The following is a 25,933-nucleotide window of genomic DNA, read 5'->3' as shown; positions in this document are numbered from 1 at the left end:
CTATTTATGTAAATAGTTTGACATTTTTCTATCTATGAAAATTTTCCTATACATATAGTTTTGACCATTAACTATTTTATTGTTTTTAATTTTTAGGTCAGATATTTATTATCTAAAATTAATAAAATTTATATTAATTTATTATCGAAATTTCATGTTCTAAAAATCTTCAGCCAAGTGCATTACACGTGTTTTATAACTAACTGAAAAAAACACACACACAAAATCACGCTACCACACACAGCTACTAATTAATGTGCTTAGAACCACCGGTCAATATTCATAGTATAAATAAATGGTGCAATGCAAACCACCATCATCGTCTTAGAGTGTGTTTGGAATACATTTTCAAATATTTAATTTTAAATAATAAGTCATTTTTAGAAGAAATTAGAGTGTTTTGCAACCATTCAAAATAAAGAATTTAGAGTGTTTTGCAACCATTCAAAATAGTTTTTCAAGTGTATTTTAATCTATTTTTATCAAAAGTATTTAAGTAAAAATGATTTTAAAAACTTTATGACAAAAGCAAGTATTCTAAAAGTTATTTTAATAGATTTAATCACAATCTATTTTATTAAAAAAAATAATTAAAATTATTTCATAACTACTTTATTTCTCTCAAAATAAACTTAAAATGCACCATTTATCAAGTTTGAGAAATGCAAGTGTAATGATATCCTTTTTCAATAGAAAGTGTGATTGTAATAACTTTTTACTTCATAATTTTTTTTATTAAATTTGTTTCGATCCTTTTAGTTATTTTAGAGTTCTCTTCAAAACACGAGTGAAAGAAAATTATTTGAGTTCTCTTAAAAAATATGAACGAAAGAAAATTATTTTAGAGTTGTAGAAAATAAGTTAAAAATCATTTTGGTCGTTTGAACTTTTATGAAAATTAACTTTGTTAATAACGATTTAATCCCTATATTTTTAAATTTGTAACAATTTAGTTTTTGAATTTTGATACATAACAACTTAGTCCTTATATTTTATAATTTATATTAGTAATTGTTATAAAAAAATATTAATAAAATTTTATAAAATTTTTTGCACAAATAGATTGCTAAACTTATTTTTTCATAAACTATAAAGATTAAGTTGTACATGATAAAATTGACACTTAATTTTGAAGAGATTTTTCATAATAGAAAGACCAAATTGTTATGTAAACTAAATTGTAATAAGTTTCATAGTACCGAACTAAATCTTTATCATCTAGAGTTTGAGAACTAATGTTGGAATAACTAATGTTTGTGTGTTATTATGCAATATAATTAATGTTAAAATTGAATAAATGTGTTTGATTTACAAATTTTGAATATATAACCAATGGTAAATAATGACTTAACTAGAGAATATTTAATGTAGTCATAAATAAGCATTATTTAATATATTGTTGTTATATTATTTAATCACTTAAAATAAAAATAAACGAATATTTTTATATTAAACATTAATTAAACATAATTTAATTATTTAATTTATTTACTATAAAAAATTAAATAAACTTAAACTAATTACAATAACAACAATTAATAATAAAATTGTATATCAAATAGTTAAAGGTAATGTATTAGTTGAACTATAATGTATAGTGATAATTAATTGATATTAGTTAATTAATTAATTAGGCTATACTTTTACTTTTACTGTTCCTATGATAAAATAGCTAGAAAATTTGGATATGCACGTCACTCATGTGACTATAATTTAAATAATACAATATTTTAGGCATTAAATAATTTTAATTTGACATTTTAAACCATGCTATACACGACATATATCAATTACTTAATTTTAATAAATAATAAACTAAAAGAAAGGTAAACTGATGTGTCATGAAAAAATCACAATTCTTTTTCATTTTTTTTAATAATAATATCGATACAATATCTCAAAGTTCATGAACTTTGACAAAAAGGCGATAACAATATCCCGAAAATTCCCAGAAAAAAAAAAAACTCTCAAGGAACACAAAACTAAGAAGAAAAAGGAAACACAGAGACCTCTCCAGTTTCTTCCAATGATCACATGATCTTTTATTCCCATATTTTCATCTCACCCCACAAAAACATCAACTTAGTTTTCCATCCTAATAATGCATCGAATCGATTCCCCTTTCAGCATGTAATCAAACGCCTTATTGATCTCAGAGAACGGCACTGTATGTGTAATGAACTTCTCCAATTCCAGCTCCTTCAACAACAACAACAACAACAAAAAACACCTCGATTCTCAAATTAACCTTTAATGGGGATTCCAAATTCTTTTAAACACCTTCCTTACCTTCTTCAAATACTTCTCGACGACCCCGGGAATGTCGGTTCGTGGTTTGTAGTTGCCGAAGAAGGTTCCCTTTAGAGTTCTTTCGTTAAGGAGATTCATAGGATGAGTTTTGAATGCATCGTCTTTGTTTGGGACTCCCACAAGTACAGCTACACCCCACCCCTGTTTTTTCATAACAAAGCAAATCAAAAGTTAAAATGGGAAATGGGGAATTCAGAACATGAGTGTAGGGTCCGTTTGGAATGACTTATTTACATCGTGAACGCATTCGAATGCTGAAATCATTGCTTGGATGCTTCCGGTGCATTCGACACTCCGGTCAACTCCTCCATTCGTCATCTCAGCAATCACCTCTTGAACTGGCTTGTTGTGATCCTTTGGATTCACAAATTCATTGCAACCAAATTTCTTTGCTGTTCAGAAAATTGTTGCCACATTAATAAATAATCCATCCAAACCAAGAAAATTCTCATTACTCATTATGTTAATTTGATTGTACCTTCTTCAAATCGAGCTGGGTTCAAATCAACACCAATGATCCTAGATGCCCCAGCAATTCTGGCTCCTTCAGCAGCCTTAGATTAAAAAACAGAGAACAGCTCAACAACAGATTCAGAAAAGATCAAAATCTAAATTAGACTTATGATTGATAAACTAAAAACTTACTGCAAGTCCAACAGCTCCAAGACCAAAGATTGCAACAGATTGACCTTTTTTGGGCTTTGCAACATTCAAAGTGGCACCAAGACCTTGATTCCAGAATCAAGAACCAAATTGATTACATTATACAACATAATCAAACAAAGGGAAGGTTATAAATTTATAAGCGTTATATATAATAAAGAGAAATGAGGAAAACCTGTGGAAATGCCGCAGCTAAGAACACAGACTTTGTCAAGAGGAGCAGCAGGATTGATCTTAGCCAAACAGCCAACATGAACAACAGTGTATTCACTAAAGGTGGAGGTTCCGACAAAATGATGAATGGGTTGTCCATTTCTGGAGAATCTAGTCTTTCCGTCATTGATCATAACTCCACGATCAGTATTAATTCGAAGAAGATCGCACATATTGCTTTCTTCAGATTGGCAATGACGACAATCCCCACATTCACCAGTGAAAACAGGAAGAACATGATCTCCTGGTTGAAGATCTTTCACTCCTTCTCCAACACTCTCAACAATTCTATTACAACAAAACAAACCCAAAACCCCAAAATCAATATCCCCATTTACAAAAAAAAGAAAAAAAGAAAAAAAAAAGAAAAAAAAGAAAAAAAAAAAAAAAGGTTGACCCAGTACTTACCCTCCAGCTTCATGCCCAAAAATGCGAGGAAACAATGGGGTTTGTCCCTACAAAAGATCAAAAATACAAAAACCCTAAAACCCCATTTGAAAAAAAAAAGAAAAAAAGAAAAAAAGAAAACGGGATTTGTTGATTATTGATTTGAATTTGAAAACATACCTTGGCTTCCCAGAAATAAACATCGGTGTGACAGAGAGCTGTGAAAAGGATCTTCACTCGGACTTCATTGGCTTGCGGCGGTGCTACTTCGACTTCTTCAATCACCAGTGGCTTTCCGGCCTCCCAAGCCACGGCAGCTACAACAAAACAAAGATCAAACGAAATGAAAACGAAAGGCCATCACAAATCTTTCCTCATTTGGGAAAACAAGAAACCTCAAAAGTGTTATTGTTTTCACCTTTGCATTTGATGACTTGACCGGCAGTGCTTGACATGGTTGGTGGTTATGGTGGGAAGGGATTTGAAGAGAAAGAAAGAAAGAAAGAATTTGATTTGGGCTGAGGAATGAGCAATGAGTGAGAGTATTTATAGTTAAAATTATATATGAAACTAATGAAATGAACTAAGCGTAGTTTTCGGCGTGTAATACCATTTCCGGTTATACTATTGACTGGTTTTCTAGGTGCGCCTTGGGTTCTTTATTGTGACACGTGGCGTTTTGCAAAAGAAAAGAACTCTGAACCAATCCAAATCCATAACCGAAACCAACTTGCTCGCCACGCCACTATTCTTTTTTAATTACCCAATTAAAATGTTTCTACTTACAATTCTATTGCTTTGCGATTACCATAATACTATTTCATAATTTAGGAGATTTTTTATACTACAACACTCCCATAGTTCACCATTTTTAATATTTGAGAGGAATTGAATAACCATCCTGCATAATAGGAAAAACCTTGCATCGATGTGGTGTTCAGTCAGCAATACTCTAACGATCAAGTCTATAATGATCTAGAGAGTTGAGAGAAATGGAAAATTTAGAATATTTTCAATGTAGCTCAAATGTCGTGTACCTAATTATATAAAAATATGGTTTTTTAACGTTCATCTACTAATTAATCTATTGAATAATTAATTAGATTGTTTTTAACCGTTATGATTTTGTTGGAATTATTTCACCCAACAAACCTAAGCACAAGTAGAAGTTTAAACACTTAAGTAATAGTTTTGCCTTCATTGGTCGACCTCTTCCTCAAATGGGCTGGGGTGGGGGCGGGATGGGGCAGAATTTCCCTCCGCGGGCCGGGGACGAGGGGACGCCTAATGTGAATTTAACCATTGAACCATTGCATGTACCTAAAGGACCAATTACAAGAAGCAAGACAAAGAAGATTCAAGAGGCATTCACATTACATCTTCAAAACTAACAATTCACAAAAAACGACAAATAATTTTGAGACCAAAGTTTTATATAATGTTAGTTTAATGAGTCAAGAAGAGAATGACATGAAGATGACAACGGAAAAAGTCATATGGTTTAGAAGATCGCACGGTGGTAAAAAAAAGTGTGCAGATTTTGTGAAGAAAATGCTTGTCAAGTGTGAACTGCATGGGAAAATGTGAATGTCAGACCTTGTCAAAGTGCAACTACTTTGCCGCCTTCTAGAGGAGATATTTAAGGCAATTTGTAGACTTTCTACATTCTAGTTTTGCATTTTGACTTATAAATTTAGTATGCAATTAAGTTTCAAAGTTTCTAGGGTGTATTTCTACAATTTGCAATTAATTTGTATTTGAATGACTTTGAGTTTCTTGTCTATCCACGACCATTTGGCCTATAAAATGGCTTTTAATGTTCTTCAAAACTCAGACTTTGATAAGTAAAAAAGATTGTGCTTTTTCAACACTTTGGTGTTTTTTTTTTCTTTCAAACTTGCTTTAATTTGATATTTAAACAAATTCATTGGATTAGTCTTGATCAAGCTAATTCTGGGTGAGTTGTCTTAGGATCTAAGAGTGACCATCATAGATTCTAAGTTCGATTTAAATAGCTTTCTTTGTGAGTGTTTACAAGGATCCTAGAAGGACCTTAGCTTTGCATCGAACAGCATCGCAGACGCTTATCATTTGGTATCAGAGGGTATTTGTTCATATAGTTCTTGGCCAACTTTAGAGGTGCTATCTTTATTTATTTCAATTTTTTTTCTCCATAGCAATTGCTTACATCTTGTACAAGACATACTAGCGCATTTGTTCATAGTTCTTGGCCAATTTAGAGATGTTATCTTTACTTTATTCAATTTTTTTATTCAATTTTTTTTCTCCATAGCAATTGCTACATCTTGTAACAAGACATACTACAACTTGTCTATAAAACTTCTTCATATCAGCTCTTGGATCATAAAGAAAAAAAAAGTCAGCAAAAAAAAAAAAAAAAAGAAAAAAGAAAAAAGAAGAAAAATAAATCAAAGATCCAAAGCACATGAAAGTTTCTTGTCATTCGTTTGAAAAAATCCAGATTTGTTTTATTTTTATACCTAAGTTTAGTTACTCTAATCTTAGTTTGTGAGAGTTTGATTGGTTTTATCAAAACTTTAGTGAGATCGCACCAAAAATATAAGCCAATCCTTACATCTTTGAACCTAGTACCAAAAACCTAGTGTGATAAATATGAGTGTTTTTGAGTGAAATTGGTGGTAAGTGTGGTGAGGTTCCTTTATTACTAACTTTAAATGTTCACAGGACTGAAGGAGTAACCGACAAGTATAAGATACTAATATGGCTATTCTTCAAGTCATTCAAGGCATGATGGAAATGATGAGGGAAGATAGGCAAGAAAGAAGAACACAACAACAAAGAGTCTTACAAGAAGATGAGAGAGTAATTGACTTAGTTGAACAAGAAAGACAAATTGGAGGAAGAGGAAACATGAGAGGAAGAGGAAGAAATAATATGCACTCTAGACGAGGAGAAAAAATCCATGAAGATAGAGATAATGGAGTCAAGCTCAAAATTCCACCATTTTGTGGAACGTCGGATGCGGAGGCATACTTGGAATGGGAAAGAAAGATAGAACATGTGTTTGATTGCAACACATTTAGTGAGAATAAGAAGATGAGACTTGCCATTACCGAATTCACTAATCATGCGAGAAATTAGTATCAACATCTTAAATCCAAGATAAGAAGGAAAGAGGAAGATCCCATTGAAACTTGGGAAGCACTTAAAGAAGCCATAAGAAAGAGGTATGTTCCAAAATATTATGAAAGAAATTTGAAAACTAAATTGTTTTGAGGCAGGGAACAAAAAGTGTAGCTGAATATTATCAAGAGATGGAAACTTTGATAGAAAGAGCAAATATTCGAGAAAGAAGAAGAAGACACCATGTCTAGATTCCTTGAAGGTTTAAATCGAGAAATTGCTCATATCGTAGATAGATCCACAACTATACTTAGAAGATATGTATCATTATGCAATCAAAATTGAAGCACAATTGAGAGAAGAAAAGGAACATTTCAAGAGGTATAATTCTAAAGCTAATACCTTTTCAAATTCTAATGTTTGGAATAAGAATGGTTTTGTGAATAGGGGTGAAGCAAAAGGAAAGTTTGTGGCTCTTAAAAGAATGGAAGCCGGGAGCACCTATACTAAAAAGAATGAAGCTTCAAAGTAGGAAAGAAAGAAATCTAGTTCCATTCAATGTTGGAAGTGCAAAGGATTTGGGCATATGAGCAAAGATTGTGTCAATAAAAAAGTCATAGTCATAAGAAATGAAATTATTGATTCAGAAGATGAATGTGATGAACAAGGTGGCAACCTTGAGGAAGAATCCGAAGCCTTTGATGATGAGTACATTGAAGAAGGTAGCTTCATATCTTTAGTTGCAAGAAGAGTACTTAATGTGCAGATTAAGGAGCAGAAAGTTGAAGATCAAAGGGAGAACTTATTTCACATAAGGTGCTTGATTGATGGAACCCTATGTAGCTTGGTGATTGATAATGGAAGTTGCACAAATGCAGTAAGTAGTTTTCTTGTAAAAAGACTCCAGCTCACTACTCGTCCACATCCAAAACCATATAAACTTCAATGGTTAACAAACAAAGGAGAATTGAAGGTAAACTCCCAAGTTCTTATTTCTTTTACTTTGGGAAGATATAAGGAGAAGGTTCTTTGCGATGTACTACCTATGCATGTGGGTGATATGTTATTGGGTCAACCTTGGAAATATGATAGAGAAGTCACATATGATGGTTTGTTGAACAAGTACACATTTACTTTGAATGAGAAAAAGTTTACTTTGCTTCCATTATCTCCATATGAAGTACAATGCGATCAAGTGAAATTAGAAAAGAAAAGAAAAGAATTTGAGGATCCAAAGCGGAGAGAAGAAAGTAAGTTAAAGGAGAAGAGCGAAAAAAGGAAGAAAAGTGAGGGGCAAAAGGTGAGTGAAAACCAAGAGAGAAAAAAGAGTGATTTTGAGGAAAAAAGAAAGAGTGTGAGTTTGGTTATGAGAAAGGGAGAAGAGAGGAATATGTTTTCATTCGAAGCACCAAACTTTGTACTTATGTACAAAGGAATGTGTTTAGTAATTGAACCTAACTCTAATGATGGTTTGCCTAGTGCTTTTAAATCTCTTTTGCAGGAATTTAATGACATGTTTCCACATGAAGATGCACCTACGGGTCTACCTCCTTTAAGAGGAATTGAGCACAAAATTGACTTCATACCCGGGGCAACGCTTCCAAATATGACGGCCTATAGGACCAATCCAATTAAGCCCAAGGAAATTCAAAGGCAAGTGGAAGAACTTATGGATAAAGGTTATGTACAAGAAAGCATGAGTCCTTGTTCGGTTCCAGTCATTTTAGTGTCCAAGAAAGATGAAACATGGAGGATGTGTGTTGATTGTCGAGCCATCAACAAAATAACGGTAAAGTATCGACATCCTATTCCTAGATTGGATGACATGCTAGATGAATTACATGGTGCAAACTTGTTTTCAAAAATTGATCTTAAAAGTAGTTATCATCAAATTCGAATGCATGTGGGAGATGAGTGGAAAACGGCTTTCAAAACAAAATTTGGTCTTTATAAGTGGCTTGTTATGCAATTTGATCTTACCAATGCACCAAGTACTTTTATGAGGCTAATGAATCATGTTTTGAGAGAATATATTGGAAAATTTGTTGTCGTATACTTTGATGATATTCTTGTTTACTCTAAAAATTTGAATGAACATATGTTGCATGTCAAGACAATTTTGCTTAAACTTAGAGAAGAAAAGCTTTATGCCAATTTCAAAAAGTGTAGTCTTTGTCTAGACCAAGTCAATTTCTTAGGATTCATTGTTAGAAAGGATGGGGCGAAAGTTGATGAAGAAAAGGTCAAGGCTATTCGAGAGTGGCCAACACCCACCAATGCAACTGAGGTGAGATATTTTCATGGTTTGGCTAGTTTTTATAGAAGGTTTATTAAGGATTTTAGTAGCATAGCCTCATCATTGAATGAACTTATTAAAAAGAATGTGAAATTTGAATGGAAAGAAAATCAAGAAAATGCATTCAATGAATTGAAAGATAAATTGATTAATGACCTTGTCTTGCTTTACCTAACTTTGGCCAATCTTTTGAAATTGAATGTGATGCAAGTGGGATAGGGATTGGAGCTGTTTTGATGCAAGAAAAGAGGTCAATCATGTTCTTTAGTGAGAAGCTAAATGAAGCACAACTTAGTTACCCCACATATGATAAGGAATTACATGCACTTGTAAGGGCTTTACAAGTTTGGCAACATTACTTGTGGCCAAAAGAGTTTGTCATCCACGCGGATCATGAAAGCTTGAAGCACCTCAAAACCCAAACAAAGTTGAACAAGAGGCATGCTAAATGGGTAGAGTTCATTGAGACATTTCCATATGCCATTCATTACAAGAAAGGTAAGAATAATGTGGTGGTTGATACATTATCAAGAAGGTATGAGTTGTTTTCTTCCCTTAGTGCAAAAATTCTTGGTTTTAAACATATGATTGATTTGTACAAAGTAGAGACATCTGAATTTCATGATGTGTATATTCAATGTTTATAAGGGAAAAATGTGCATGATTATATTGTGTTTGATGAAATGCCTTTTAGGAAAGGAAAACTTTGTATTCCTAAGTGTTCCATTCGAGAGTTGCTTCTGAAGAAAGCTCATGGGAGAGGATTAATGGGGCATATTGGGGAATTTAAAACATATAACATGTTGGTTGAACATTTTTATTGGTTGAAAATGAGAAAGGATGTGAATAAAGTGTGCAAACAATGTTTCAAATGTAAGGAGGCTAAGTCTAAGACACAACCACATGGTCTTTACACACCTTTAGATGTTTCTAGTTAACCTTGGGTTGTCATTAACATGGATTTTGTTTTAGGACTACCAAAGACTAGGAGACATCATGATAGCATTTTTGTGGTAGTTGATAGGTTTAGTAAAATGACACATTTCACACCATATAATAAAATAGATGATGCTACTAACATAGCTAATCTTTTCTTTAGGGAAGTAGTTAGATTGCATGGAATTCGAAAGACCATTGTTAGTGACAGTGATGCAACATTTTTAAGTCATTTTTGGAAAGTTTTGTGGGGTAAATTGGGAACTAAGCTTTTGATTTCAACAACTTGTCACCCACAAACCGACGGGAAAACTGAGGTGGTTAATAGAATATTGGACACTTTGCTTAGGTCATTAATGTCTAAAAATCTCAAGTCTTGGGAGGATACTCTACTTTCTGTAGAGTTTGCTTACAATAGAGCAATACATAGCACCACTTATTGTTCACCTTTTGAGGTTGTGTATGGCTTCAATCCATTAACTTCGTTAGATTTGTTACCCTTGCCACCTAATATGTTTACTAGTGATGAATCTATTTCAAGAGTAGAATACATCAAAAATTTGCATAAAGAAGTTAAAGAAAGGATTGAAAAGAAGAATAAAAACTTGTCAATAGCAAGAACCAAGGGAGAAAGAAAATGATTTTTAAACTCGGTGATTGGGTTTGGGTTCATCTACAAAAGGAAAGGTTTCCAGATCAAAGGATGTCTAAACTTCAACCAAGAAGAGATGGTCCATTTCAAGTAATAGAGCGGTTAATAATAATGCCTACAAATTGGATCTTCGAGGTAAGTACAACGTAAGTTCTACTTTCAATGTGGCTGATTTGATTCCTTTTAATGTAAGGAATGAAGACCCTGATTTGAGGACAAATCCTTTTAAAGAAAGGGGGGATGATGTGAATTCAACCATTGAACCATTGCATGTACCTAAAGGACCAATTACAAGAAGCAAGGCAAAGAAGATTCAAGAGGCATTCACACTACATCTTCAAAAACTAGCAAATTCACAAGAACCGACAAATAATTTTGAGATCAAAGTTTTATATAATGTTAGTTCAATGAGTCAAGAAGAGAATGACATGAAAATGACATGGAAAAGTCCTATAGTTTGGAAGATGGACGGTGGTAAAAAAAAGTGTGCAGATTTTGTGAAGAAAATGCTATCAAGTGTGCATTGCATGGGGAAATGTGATGTCAAACCTTGTCAAACGTGCATAACTACTTTGCCGCCTTCTAGAGGAGATATTTAAGGCAATGTGAATACTTTCTACATTCTTAGTTTTGCATTTTGACTTATAATTTAGTATGCAATTAAGTTTCAAGTTTCTAAGTGTTATTTTCTACAATTTGCAATTAATTGTATTTGAATGACTTTTAAGTTTCTTAGTTTATCCATGACCATTTGGCCTATAAAATGGCTTGTAATGTTATTCAAAATTCAAATTATTGATAATAAAAAAGATTGTGCTTATTCAACCCTTTGGTGTTGTCTTTTTCTTTCAAATCTTGCTTTAGATTTGATATTTAAATCAATTCATTGGATTAGTCTTGATCAAGCTAATTCTGGAGTGGGTTGTCTTAGGATCTAAGAATGATCATCATAGATTCTAAGTTCGATCTAAGTAGCTTTCTCTATGAGTGTTTGCAAGGATCCTAGAAGGACCTCTAGCTTTGCATCCAACAAGCATCGCAGACGCTTATCACGCCCCCCTGCCCCGCCTTGACCCCGTTGCCAACCTTAGTCCTATGAAGTTAGTTGATCTCTTTGGCTCTTATGATTGAGCTTATGGGTCGACTTTCATACTTAGCCAAATAACTCACTTCTCTCAAAATGAGCCATTGGCTTATCCTTGTAAGGCCAAATATTAAGCCATATTTTTCACCCATAACAACCATCATTTTGACTCTATTTGGCAACAATTTAGTTTTTTATTTATAGGTTTTTTTTTAAAAAAAAATTAAGACTATAAACATCATTTCCACTTTTAAATTTCTTATTTATAGTATCTACTTTCTTCGAATATTTTTCAAAAATCAAGACAAGTTTTGAAAACTAAAAAAAAAAATAGTTTTTAAAAACTTATTTTTATCATTAGAATTTGACTATATAAGAATACAACTTTTACTTAAGAAAGACGAAAATCATTGTAAGATTATTGTATAAAAAATCAAATGGTCACAAAACAAGACATTTGTTTTTCATTCGTTTAATAAACACCAACAACAAAACTTATAAGAAAACGACAAAAGCATCCAAAACCAATTTAACTCACCCAATAGTACTCCAAGTAACATAACTCAGGAAAACGAATCCCAATGAGAATAATCTATATGAAACATCTTAATAAAAATTAGCTTAGTAGAACAACAAAATAACACATACGACATAACAACCTGACTTATCAAGCTATGAAAGAGCATCTTAGAATATTACTACCAAATCAAAGAAGATTATACAAAGATAGCACAAGATGTAACTCCCATACAATTACGATAGAAAGAATTTAGAACAATAGGAAGTTTAGCCTCACAATTCTCCCTTATAACACCTACCACCACATATTGCACCTTCTCCGAGAGTTCTGATGGTTCTATGGAACTAAAAGGTCAGGACAAAGAACCATTCAGAAGGAGAAACTCAAAAACCGGATAGGAAAGATACTATTTACTCTAACAAATATGATCCCCTACATCCAAGAATCAAATCAGACAAAGCAACCACAAGCATTTATAATATAGAATCGAATTAAGGGTCGCAAATTATCCTAAAAATGGAAGATGGCTAATCAATACTGAGAACAGACCTCCAAGATACACCAACTCCATAAAAAGTGTCTAAACAAATTAGGATAAACCACAAAAATTTGGTGACAACAATAAAAGTCCAATACGTAATATATCATATGAGACTTTGTGCACATAAGAGTGCTCGAAATATATAAAAAATGTGGTTATATAATTGTATTACAAATGACGAAAATAGATATGGAAATTGAATGCGAGTGAGTTGATTTGAGTTGAAAGGGAAAATATATGTCAAAAGGCAAGGAAGAAGACTGTTTGGAATGCGACAATTGAGTTGGAACAAAGAAATTGGAGATATATGAGAGGTGGGTGTTTTGGGAATTACACACTGATTGCTCACTTTTTGCAATGTTTGGACAATAAACATCATTTGAGGATTTTTTTTCTTTAATTACCAACTTGCCACCTAGTTGGGCAGTTGTAAAATTTTTTGTCTAACTTTATGACCTATGTATTTTATAAATCAATAGTGAACTAAAAAAGCTATGATATTATTAAATAGATGTGAGAGTAGGATATGAGTCCACGCCCTTTCAGATCAAAACTTTAATCTAAGGCCTTAGATCAAATCGGCCATCTCAACTTTGATGTTATATGGATTTACAATATGTAATATATTTATCAATTTACTTATATAATGACCCATTAATTTTAGTTGCATTCTTTAAAATGGTTTTTAAAATTTTGAAATTGATCAAAATGTAAAAAAAAAAAGAAAAAAGAAAAAAGAAAAAAAGGGTTAGAAAGCTTTTCACGAGTACAAACTTTAATTTTCCTCCAAAATTTATTTTCTTCTTCAATTTGATTTAACTACACTTATGACCGAAATTTATTTATTATGTATGTTCTTATTTTTACTTAATCTCATTGTTACTTAACGAAATGAAAATTTTCATAGATAGAAAAAAATGTCAACTTATTTACATAAATAGCAAAATCAACGTTTATCACACTGTATCAATGATATACTTAATAGACATCGATAGGCTTCTAATTATCAACCTCTATCGAAGAAGTTTGCTTATTTGTGAAAATAGTTTCTCTTATTTTTCTAGTTTTGAAAATCTCCTTTTAACTAAATCTATCTTAATCTTTTAAGTAAGTACATTGTGATACTAATATTGTATTGGAATTTGAATACATTTATTTAATAAATCATTAATAATTTTTATGATATATTTAAAAGGTAAAATAAAAATTAATAAGAAAAAGACGAAAAAGTCAGAGATAGGGACGAAAAAGATAGAGATAGGAAAAAAATTTAGAGAGACATATTTAGCAAGAAAATAAGTAAGTATTTAAGGAGAAGCAAAATTAGTGAAAAGAATTCTTTTTTAAGAAAAAATAAGTTAGAAAGGTACACAGGCTTAAAAAAAAAAAAAGAAGAAGAAGAAATGTGTTTACTACTTCTGTTGGGGTTGATGCCCTAAATTCTCATGTCCTATAGTTTGTAAATAGTTTGTATGAATGTTTGTATTGTTGATATATGATATTTACTTCACATCTTATATTTTTGTTCAGTTGCTTGTTTTATTTGCTTTACCACAAACCAATAAACATAAAATATTTAGTTATCTGTATGTGACTCACGCATGTATGTGATGTCATACAAGTGGATCATGTCTTCAGTGATAACCAAAATGGTCTGTAGTATATGGATATAGGAGGGAAACCTTATCTTGGTAAGGCTACGAATGCGACCGCTTTGTGGAATGGTCACAAGTGTTGGGACTTGTCATAGATGGTCTTGTCACATCCCATCCCAGATTACCCTCTAAATCTGGATAAAATGGTGACTGCAACAATTACCAACCCTTTTGCTGGTACTTACCGCCTAACTATCCTGTTAACCTTTACTCAAACCCTGAACACATACATAGCATCAATATACCAACATATTAACTCGGAACTTAACACATTTACATTACAAAGTTTCACAACATTGTTCATATATGAATATTACAATTTAGTGAGCCCTATCTAGTATACTAGTCACTAGACAGACACATGTGTACTAACTAACATAGGTCTTTAATTACGCTTCCTTCAACCTATTTCTTTAAGTGGCAGAGTAGCAACAGAATAGTCTTTTGGGAACTAACCGCTACCTGAAAGAAAACATTTGAAAATGTGAGCTTGAAGCCCAGTAAGTGACTTAATAAAAATATAAATCTCATGCTCAAAACCGGAAGCTTGAAACCATAATACTGAAACTAAAGTATACCAAGCAAACGTGTACATAAAACCTTTAAACCACCATTAAACATCATTATTCCTTAGTTGAGAAAGAGCATACATCGCTCTAGCTCCCAACGTCTATTACCGGCTAAGAGACCCATACTTCGGCCTCCCTTTGCTGGTATATAGCCTAGGAGAAGATATGACTGCCCTTATCCTTAGTTGAGAGTGAACTATTAGATCTAACCCTCAATGTCAACCTTGATCGGGTAGAACCCTTTTGGTCAATCCCTCGACGTCGTATTACCTACGTGCACGTGGTTATAACTGAGTATCGTCATACCATAGGTACTTGACTAGGATACTTTCTCATTGTCCTTCAGTATCCTTAGGATATCTTCTCATTATCCTTTAGTATTCGTCATATAAATAGTCATAAACATTTAGTTGACAGGATACCTTCTCATTGTCCTTTAGTATCCGTCATATAACTAGTCATAAACATTTAGTTGACAGGATACCTTCTCATTGTCCTTTAGTATCCGTTATATAACTAGTCATAAACATTTAGTTGACAGGATACCTTCTCATTGTCCTTCAGTATCCGTCATATAACTAGCCATAAACATTTAGTTGACAGGATACCTTCTCATTGTCCTTCAGTATCCGTCATAAACATTTAGTTGAACACTAAGGTTTAGTGCTCAAATCATCATACTAGTTCATCCATTATACTGGTTCATCATAAAAATGGAGTTATCTAAACATACTGATAGTATTTGGACAAGATAACATATGTAAATCATGTCAATTCCATGGAAAACATGCTTTACTTAACATGAGAAACAGTTTGACAAATATGTTGCATGGCAATCCATTTAAACACTTAGCATGGGAAATATCTTCAAAACATTATAATTTCTAAATCATTAAACAGTACGTCATCACATAGTCATTCATAGTTCGTTGGCCTCTTAACGGGTTATACGCCTTTCCTAGCTCTTCTTGGCCTAAAATAACATAATTCCTGGTTAAATTACTCGGAATTCTTAGCAAAATACCTCAAATAGTTCATTTACTAAAGGAACTTTCATCAACAAAGACAACTTTACTAGCGAGATCCTCATGAGTGAGATCAAGCTTTTCCTGGCAAACTGTCATCCTAGCGATACTAACCTTACCAACGAGATTCAACCCAATTTCTAGCGAGATTCCCTTTTAGAGCGAGATCCTCATCACAAAATTAGCGAGATCCTCATCACAAAATTAGCGAGATTTCCTTCATTAGCGAGATCCTCAACACAAAATTAGTGAGATTTTCTTCATTAGCGAGATCCTCTTTCTTCATATGAGCTGTTTGCTTGTTCTTCCCAAGCAGCTGTCTGCTTATGCACAGCTTCTCTATTACAAATTCAAAAATTCATAACTCAAAATTCATCCCTCTTTTGAAGAAGCTTCCTTCTACAAACATGTTTAGAATTAAGTTAGCAAGATTAACTTAAAATTTCAGCTCAAAATTCCTCGTCGTTTAATCTAGAGATTCAAAACTTCATTATTGTCCCTAATTCAAGCAGCTACCTGCTTGTTCAACAATTTCTAGTTCAAAGTTCAAAATTATATAACTCGATTTTCAGGCCTCATCTTAAAAAATTTCATTCTACAAGGTTGTTTATAACTGAGTTACCAATATTTTCTCAAATTTTTAGCTCAAAACGCTACATAATTCGCCCTGGAGCTTCAATTCTTCACTGATTGCCTAGATTCACCCGAGAAACGAATCCTTCGTCTTTATTTTGCCCTTTCGGCCTTATTCTGGCGAGTTTTCCTTCTAGCAGCCCAGCCACAAAAAATAGACACATAGAGCTTTCAAATGCCACTATAATTACACAAATAACCTAGTAGTTTGTCCAAACCGACCCAATGAACTCGACCTTCTTGCTTATATTACCGCTCAAAATCCAGCATGAACCCTCCTTGTGCCAGCTGGCCCACTATTGGTGATGAAGGGCTAGGATTTAGCAAATTTCCTTTTGTTAACTTCACTCACAATATTACTTCAGCACCATACCTCATTAGATGGCATGGTCTCATTCATATGCTTATTATGCATTCCACCATCAAGCATGACCTTCCTTAGCCTAGCCGAGTTTTGTCCTACTTTTACACTTAGCTACTCAAGAACCTATTTCTTCTTGCTTACATCTTCTACCCTTCCTAAGACATGGTTTCATTTAGCTCATTAGAAGACATCACATTACTTACTCTTACTTAAAGTAATTAGGGTTCGGATTTTACAAATTCTTCCCCCCTAAATAAAATTTCTTCCTCGAAATTTGCTTGAACCTACTTATAACTTAGACTTTGACAACATCATTTGGTTTTAAATTTACAATCTTCCTCCTTTCTTAGTACTATAACATTTCTTAACTACGACTTACCATACTATATACATAAGGTTTTCTTAACTGTACTAGTTCCTAGCTCAGTTACAATTCAAACTTCGAGCTATTACCTGGAACATCAGCAGATCTGGATCTTTTCCATTTTGTCTTCTGCTGACCATTTTGTTCCTTACTTTTATACTCAACGTACCCCTGGTACATTTCGAGCTCACTGTTGCTCATTTTTTTCCTCCTCTTAGGATTAATCTGACTAGGACTTCCTCTAGATTACACCATTTTCCTCTGAATTCACTAGAATAAACTTCACGTCTGCCACTAACCTCTGAGCAAACTTGCTATACATTCTATTTCTAGTGAAAAGTCTATGTTTACCTATGTGACTCCCGACTTCCACTCAAGTACTAGTAGTGGATTGAGTAATCTTGTTGGCCTCTGCCCTTCAGGTTCAAAACAAACATCAAATAGCACTTTTCTTATTTTTCTAGACTGTGCCTTACTCTATTAGTCTAGAGTGGCCATTTTGCTCACTCTTTATTATTCTTTACTGCGTTACTACTTAACTGGGAAGGAACTCCTCTTTCTCTCTTCCTACAATCATAACTTGAATTCCTAGTTGAGAGAGAATCTTTACTCAATCTCTCAACATCAATTCATGGCTAGAATGGAGTGTTTAGACACTATCAATCACAAAATTTCCCTTAATTGTACAATTCTAGCTCAAGTACCATCGTACCTTAGGTACTATTGCTCAGATACCATCTCCGTGCACCTCAGTATCAAGCTGCTCGGATACCTTCTCCATGTACTTTAGTATCGAGCTATTCAATTTCTAAGACTGAGCTTCAGTACCTTCTCTGTGTACTTCAGTACTGAGCCACTCATACTCAACTTGCATATTCTTATTTCTCAATGACTTAGTTGCCCAAAACATTCTTACTAACGCATCCTCATGGTTATTGTAAAACATAGCATAAATACAACATTAATTTGAGATACGTTGCTTGGTAACTATTTGAGAATAGTTGTTATAAATAGCTTTCAGTAAACATACATTGCTAAACATTCATAAGCTTTAGTAATTTACTTAAAACATTTAAAGCATCTAGAGTCATTCCCTCCTGATGCTGGAACCATATGACCAAAAAATACAACCTGCTCTCACCAGAAATCACATTTGCTGAACGTGGCATACAACTGCTTCTTTCGCAGTGTCTGCAAGACTATCCTCAAATGATACCCGTGATCTTCCCTACTGCTTGAATATACCAATATGTCATCAAGGTGACACACTGGATCTGTTGTAACCCTTCTTTATTAATTCCTGTAACTGTACTTTCAACTCCTTAAGTTCTTCTGGCACTATCCTTTATGGTACCTGAAAAATAGATGTTGTATCTGGAATTAAATCGATAGTAAACTCAACTTCCTTGTCAGATTGTAAACCTGATAAATTTTCAGGGAAAACATCTAGAAACTCTTGTACAACTAGTACATCCCCAGGTTTCATCTTCTCGTCCTACGAAACCGTCACATGGGCTAAATAGGCTTCACATCTTTTACTTAGCAGCTTCCTAGCCTTCACTGCTATTATTAGGCTTTCTGGAATATTCCTTTGCTTCCTACAAATACTGTCTCTTGACTACCAAAACTCTCGAACATTATCCATCCTTAAAAAAATTCATACGATTGCAACATTTATTAGAAAAATCTATGCTTTAGAGTGATATCAATTCCAAGAAATCTAATGGAATCACTTCATATCTATACTTATCAACAACTACTCCAGAACCTGTAAAACTCTTATACTATTACAACCTCTCCACAACATAATAATAACTACTTAGGGACATGCTCTCTACAATCTTTCCTACAAACAGTGCAACATATCAGATAACAATAAAGGTATAACACCATAAGCAACTAGTTCATAAATATACTGATACATAAAGTTACTTTACCATTCACAACATTAGATAACTTCTCTGTCTCCTGGTAGTACTTTGTAAAAACCTGCCCTGCCGCTGAGATCGTCCTGGTTTCTTTCTCGTTTTTCTTCTCTTGAATCCCTTCCTCGGCTCCCGAGCCACTAGTCTTATCTATCATCTGTAAAGCCATTCCGTGTTCTATCTGAACTCCTCGACCTAGCTGGGGCATTCCTTCTTGAAATGTCCTGCTTGTCTGTACTGGAAACATACGTTTTTCCCTTAATAATATGTCTCTTGATGATGCTTACCACAATTCGTGCATAAGGGTTTCTGGCCCGAACTAGCTACCAGCTCGATAGGATGTCAAAACCTTGATCTATCACCCATACTTGTCTCTTATACACATCTAGATGTGTATAAGAGAAAACATACGTTTTTCCCTTAATAATATGTCTCTTGATGATGCTTACCACAATTCGTGCATAAGGGTTTCTGGCCCGAACTAGCTACCAGCTCGATAGGATGTCAAAACCTTGATCTATCACCCATACTAACCACAAGTCTTGGCTTCTTCCTTCCTACACTATGCTGACTTGTAGCTCTCTGTCCTTTATCAATTCCTATTAGGTCATTCTCAATACCGTACTTCCTTTCCGAATCCGCCAGAATGGATTCAACACTTTCCGCCAACCTCTTGGCGATCTTGTTAAATATTCTGTCCTTTAACTGACGATCTATTCCTGTTTGCGGAATCCTCGACTCCCCGTCAGAAGTCGTTTCTTGATTTACTGGGTTTTTACTCTCTGTTCACTAACATTTGAATTCCCTCGAATCTCGAAACTTCTTAAAGGTAAGGTCAGGGTTCCCGTTGTCTGTCTGCCTACTTTGCTTGCCACTTTTACTTGACATATTCCTCTTACTTAGGTAGTACACATACTAAGGACTCAAGACTCAGACTTATATATAAACTTTTCTCCTCTCTTCATAAAATATTTTGCTCTGATACAAACTTGTCACATCCCACCCCAGATTACCCTCTAAACCTGGATAGAATGGTGACTGCAGTAGTTACCAACCTTTTTGCTGGCACTTACCGCCTAACTATCCCGTTAACCTTTACTCAAACCCTGAACACATACATATCATCAATATACCAACATATTAACTCGGAACTTAACACATTTACATTATAGAGTTTCACAACATTGTTCATATATGAATATTACAACTTAGTGAGCTCTATCTAGTATACTAGTCATTAGACAGACACATGTGTACTAACTAACAAAGGTCTTTAATTACGCTTCCTTCAACCTGTTTCTTTGAGTGGCAGAGTAGTAGCAGAATAGTCTTTTGGGAACTAACTGCCACCTGAAAGAAAACATTTGAAAATGTGAGATAGAAGCCCAGTGAGTGACTTAATAAAAATATAAATCTCATGCTCAAAACCGGAAGCTTAAAACCATAATACTGAAACTAAAGTATACCAAGCAAACGTGTACATAAAACCTTTAAACCACCATTAAATATCATTATTCCTTAGTTGAGAAAGAGCATACATCGCTCTAGCTCCCAACGTCTATTACCAGCCAAGAAACCCATACTTCGGCCACCCTTTGCTGGTATATAGCCTAGGAGAAGATATAACTACCCTTATCCTTAGTTGAACTATTAGATCTAACCCTCAATGTCAACCTTGGTCGGGTAGAACCCTTTTGGTCAATCCCTCGACGTCGTATTACCTACGTGCACGTGGTTATAACTGAGTACCGTCATACCTTAGGTACTTGACTAGGATACTTTCTCATTGTCCTTCAGTATCCTTAGGATACCTTCTCATTATCCTTCAGTATCCGTCATATAACTAGCCATAAACATTTAGTTGACAGGATACCTTCTCATTGTCCTCCAGTATTGTCATATAACTAGTCATAAACATTTAGTTGATAGGATACCTTCTCATTGTCCTTCAGTATCTGTCATATAATTAGTCATAAACATTTAGTTGATAGGATACCTTTTCATTGTTCTTCAGTATCCGTCATAAACATTTAGTTGAACACTAAGGCTTAGTGCTCAAATCATCATACTAGTTCATCCATCATACTGGTTCATCATAAAAATGGAGTTACTTAAACATATTGATAGTATTTGGACAAGATAACATATCTAAATCAGGTCAATTCCATGGAAAACATGTTTTACTTAACATGAGAAACAGTTTCACAAATATGTTGCTTGGCAATCCATTTAAACACTTAGCATGGGAAATATCTTCCAAAAATCATAATTTCTAAATCATTAAAATAGTAAGTCATCACATAGTCACTCACAGTTTATTGGCCTCTTAACGGGTTATACGCCTCTTCTAGCTCTTCTTGGCCTGAAAGGACATAATTCTCGGTTAAATTACTCAGAATTCTTAGCAAAATACTTCAAATAGTTCATTTACTAAATGAACTTTCATCAACAAAGACAGCTTTACTAGCGAGATACTCCTCATGAGCGAGATCCTCCTAATGAGCGAGATCAGCGAGATCATCATGAGCGAGATCAAGCTTTTCCTGGCAAACTGTCATCCTAGCGATACTAACTTTAACTGCGAGATTCAACCCAATTTCTAGCGAGATTCCCTTCTAGAGCGAGATCCTTATCAAAAAATTAGCAAGATTTCCTTTATTAGAGAGATCCTCAGAACAAAATTAGTGAGATTTCCTTCATTAGTGAGATCCTCTTTCTCCATATGATCTGTTTGCTTGTTCTTCCCAAGCAGTTGTCTGCTTATGCACAGCTTCTTTATTACAAATTCAAAAATTCATAACTCATTCATCGCTTCTTTGAAGAAACTTCATTCTACAAACATGTTTAAAATTGAGTTAGCAACATTAACTTAAAATTTCAGCTCAAAATTCTACGTCGTTTAATCTGGAGATTCAAAATTTCATCATTGGCCCTAATTCAAGCAGTTGGCTGCTTGTTCAACAATTTCCAGTTCAAAGTTCAAAATTATATAACTCGATTTCTAGGTCTCATCTTAAAAAGTTTCATTCTACAAGATTGTTTATAACTGAGTTAATAATATTTTCTCAAAGTTTTAGCTTAAAATGTTCGTAATTCGTCCTGAAGCTTCAATTTTTCACTGATGGCCTAGATTCACCTGAGAAACGAACCCTTCAAGTTTATTTTGCCCCTCTAGCCTTATTCCGGCGAGTTTTCCTTCCAGCAGCCCAGCCACAGAAAATAGACACACAGCGCTTTCGAATGCCACTGAAATTACATATGAACTCGATCTTCTTGCTTATATTACTGCTCAAAATCCAGCATGAACTCTTCTTGTGCCAGCTAGCCCACTATTGGTGATGAAGAGCTAGGATTTAGCAAATTTCCTTTTGCTAACTTCACTCACAATATTACTTCAGCACCATACCTCATTAGATGGCATGGTCTCATTCATATGCTTATTNTAACTTCACTCACAATATTACTTCAGCACCATACCTCATTAGATGGCATGGTCTCATTCATATGCTTATTATGCATTCCACCATCAAGCATGACCTTCCTTAGCCTAACCGAGTTTTGTCCTATTTTTACACTTAGCTACCCAAGAGCCTATTTCTTCTTGCTTACATTTTCTACCCTTCCTAAGACATGGCTTCATTTAGCTCATTAGAAGACATCACATTACTTACTCTTACTTGAGTAATTAGGGTTCGGATTTTACAATCTGATCCTAATCATTCGTGTTGGGGACATGTGAGCGGGGGCATTCTATACAAAGAGTTTGTATAAGACTTGACCACGAAGTGTTAACGTCTGGTTATATAACACCGTTTATGACAGAGACTTCATTTCACTAGGATGACCATAGGTAACATGACCTCAATCCTAAGTGAGTTGGGAACTTCTGCCATTGAGTGTGGTTCTTTGATTTGTATGGGTGCGAGCGGCCAGGTCGCCGATTCAAACCTACCATTTTGGGGATTCGTCTGATTTAGAGCTGGAAACTCAGCTACACAAAATGGAATTCACTTCTTCCCCGAGGTAGGGGTAAGTAGATAGATAGCTCCCTTAAGGGTTGATTTCGGGGCTTGAACGATGTAGCGCTACACACCTTCTCTTGACCCGAGAGGTGTTCACACATAGTTGGACTATATTGTATTGTTCATTAAGGGAATCAGTGGTACTTAAGGAGTGAGATTTAACTATAGGGATAAAACAGTAATTTGGCACAACTGTACTTACGAGCATCTGTGAAGGGTCATCGTTCTCATGATTGATTATCTCCGATGGACACAGAAATATATCTGTGATAAAAAGAGTTCAGCTATTGGTCTTTAGTGGAATGCCTAACAGTTAACAGATGGTGGATCTCGTGGCTAAAGAGTTTTATCAGTTATTCATGGACCGTTGGAGCTTCGAGCCACAGGTTCATTAGGTTGCTTGGGTAGCTTGGATAAAGTTGAGAATCAGTTTTTTGGTTAATTTGAAATGTTCAAATTGACAAGAGGAAGTTCGATTATATATGGTATAATTGGCTAAATGTATGAGATAAAAAGTAAAGTGGAGAATGATTGTTTAGTGGAGAATGATGATTCTGCCTTGATAATTGATTCGGGCGCCACTAAACATGTTTGTTCTTCTTTTTAGGGGATTAGATCTTGGTGGCAACTGGAGGCTGGTGAGATGATGATGCGAGTAGGCACCGAGCACGTCGTCTCAGCTGTGGCAATGGGACGACTCCAGTTAGCTTTACAGAATAAGTTTCTTATTTTAAATGATGTATATATTGTTCTCGAACTAAAGAGGAACCTTATTTCTGTAAAGTGTTTATTGCAATGTTAATATACTATCTCGTTTAATGTGGATAAAGCGTTTATTCATAAAGATGGTATTTTTATTTGCACAGCAAATCTGGAGTCGAATTTATATGTGCTAAGGCTGTTAGCCATTTATTCCCTCCATAATACTGAATTGTTCAGAACTGCCGTAACTCAATCAAAACGTCGATGAATTTCTCCAAAAGAAAATGCCCAACTTTGGCATCTACGTTTAGGGCACACCAATCTCAATAGGATTGAGATATTGGTGAAGAATGGATTTCTAAGTGAGTTAAAAGAAAATTCTTTACCAGTGTGCGAATCTTACCTTGAGGGTAAGATGACTAAATGACCTTTTACTGGAAAAGGTTATAGAGCCAAGAAGCCTCTTAAGTTAGTACATTCTAACTTTTGTGGTCCTATGAATGTGTGAGCCCGAGGTGGCTATGAGTATTTTATCAGTTTCACTGATGATTACTCAAGGTACGAGTATGTTTATCTTATGTAACGGAAGTCTGAATCCTTTCAAAAGTTTAAAGTGTTCAAGGCTGAAATTGAAAATACATTAGATAAACAGATTAAAACACTTCGATCGGATCGAGGTGGAGATTTTAGGACTCGACATTCTAGGACTATTTGACAGAACATGGAATTGTTTTCCAACTCTCAGTGCTGGGTACACCTCAGTAGAATGGTGTAGCGTGGAGGAGAAATAGGACCTTGTTAGACACGGTACACTCGATGATGATTATGCTTCCTTACCGAACTCATTTTAAGGTTTTGCAGTGGAGACTACGGTATATATACTCAACTGTGTTCGCTCCAAGAGTGTTGTAAGAACACCTCTGGAGTTGTGGAATGGGCGTAAAGCTGATTTACGTCACTTCCGCATTTGGGGTTGCCCTGCACATGTGCTTGAGGCTAATCCCAAGAAGTTGGAACCACGGTCGAGGTTATGCCTCTTCGTAGGCTACCCCAAAGGTACACGAGGGAGTTATTTTTATGATTCGACAGAAAATAGGGTGTTTTTCTCAATAAACGCTACTTTCCTGGATGAGGATCATATAAGGGAGCATAGTCCATGAAACAAAGTCGTGTTGCGTGAGCTTTCCAATGAAACTACTGAAACTTCAACAAGAGTTGTTGAAAACCCTGCTACATTAGTAAGAGTTGTTGATAGGAGTTCATCCAGTAGGTCGGTTCCACCTCAAGAGTTGAGGGAACCTCGACGTAGTGGGAGGGTTGCGAACCCACTCGTTCGCTATCTAGGTTTCATGAAAATCCTTGCTATGGTAACAGATGGCCGACGTTGAGGATCCGTTGTCTTATAAGAAGACAATGGAGGATGTTGACTGGGATGAATGGGTCAAGGCCATGGATCTCAAGATGGAGTCGATGTACTTCAACTTAGTTTGCAATCTTGTAGATTAGCCTGATGGGGTTTGCCCTATAGGTTGTAAATGGATCTACGAGCGTAAACAGGGTACTGATGGGAAGGTACAGACCTTCAAGGCTTAACTTGTGGCAAATGGTTATACCCAGGTACATGAAGTCGACTATGAGGTGACTTTCTCGCCTGTTGCCATGTTAAAGTCGATCCATATCCTCATGTCCATTGCAACTTATATTATTATGAGATCTTGCAAATGGACGTCAAGACGGCCTTTCTAAATGGCAATCTTGAGGTGACCATTTACATAGTGCATCTCGAGGGATTCATAGCCCAAGGTCAAGAGTAAAAGGTTGACAAACTGAATCGGTCAATTTATGGACTAAAACAGGCGTCTTGATCTTGGAACATATGGTTTAATGCTGCGATCAAGTCGTGTGGCTTTGATCAAAACATTGATAAACCTTATGTCTACAAGAAGATCATCAACGCTTCAATAGTC

At 34.7% G+C, this 25,933-nt stretch overlaps 2 protein-coding genes across 2 annotated transcripts in view; one reads left to right on the top strand and one right to left on the bottom strand.

The window, feature by feature from the left end:
* Positions 1-1,848: 1,848 nt before the first annotated feature.
* On the bottom strand, positions 1,849-4,097 carry LOC120084791 (alcohol dehydrogenase 1-like). The gene is made up of 9 exons (XM_039040611.1): positions 3,992-4,097; positions 3,754-3,890; positions 3,595-3,641; positions 3,149-3,474; positions 2,956-3,038; positions 2,789-2,864; positions 2,545-2,702; positions 2,290-2,451; positions 1,849-2,199 (listed from the first exon to the last, which is right to left on the bottom strand). Exons 1-9 carry the CDS (start codon positions 4,026-4,028, stop codon positions 2,083-2,085), a joined length of 1,143 nt encoding a protein of 380 aa, XP_038896539.1. The 5' UTR covers positions 4,029-4,097; the 3' UTR covers positions 1,849-2,082.
* A 3,167-nt stretch (positions 4,098-7,264) lies between these two features.
* The window catches only part of LOC120084703, a 43,846-nt gene continuing 25,177 nt past the window's right edge, over positions 7,265-25,933 (top strand). Inside the window, 6 exon segments of the mRNA XM_039040517.1 lie at positions 7,265-7,982; positions 8,418-8,965; positions 9,001-9,003; positions 9,059-9,134; positions 9,137-9,509; positions 9,669-9,780. Coding sequence (XP_038896445.1) covers positions 7,265-7,982; positions 8,418-8,965; positions 9,001-9,003; positions 9,059-9,134; positions 9,137-9,509; positions 9,669-9,780 — 1,830 coding nt within the window.

This window comes from Benincasa hispida, chromosome 9 (genome assembly GCF_009727055.1).
Source record: "Benincasa hispida cultivar B227 chromosome 9, ASM972705v1, whole genome shotgun sequence".
Classification (NCBI taxonomy): Eukaryota; Viridiplantae; Streptophyta; class Magnoliopsida; order Cucurbitales; family Cucurbitaceae; genus Benincasa; species Benincasa hispida.
Note: the sequence above shows the minus strand (reverse complement) of the source record. Positions and strands in the feature narration are given on the sequence as shown.

Bases quoted from the DNA above. Each gene is read 5' to 3' on its own strand.
- LOC120084791 (XM_039040611.1), bottom strand. From the start codon at position 4,028: ATGTCAAGCACTGCCGGTCAAGTCATCAAATGCAAAG. The intron at 3,475-3,594 runs GTAAGTACTGGG...TTGTTGTAATAG, and splicing joins TTTGGGCATGAAGCTGGAGG to AATTGTTGAGAGTGTTGGAG. The intron at 2,865-2,955 runs GTAAGTTTTTAG...TTTTAATCTAAG, and splicing joins TTGGAGCTGTTGGACTTGCA to GCTGCTGAAGGAGCCAGAAT.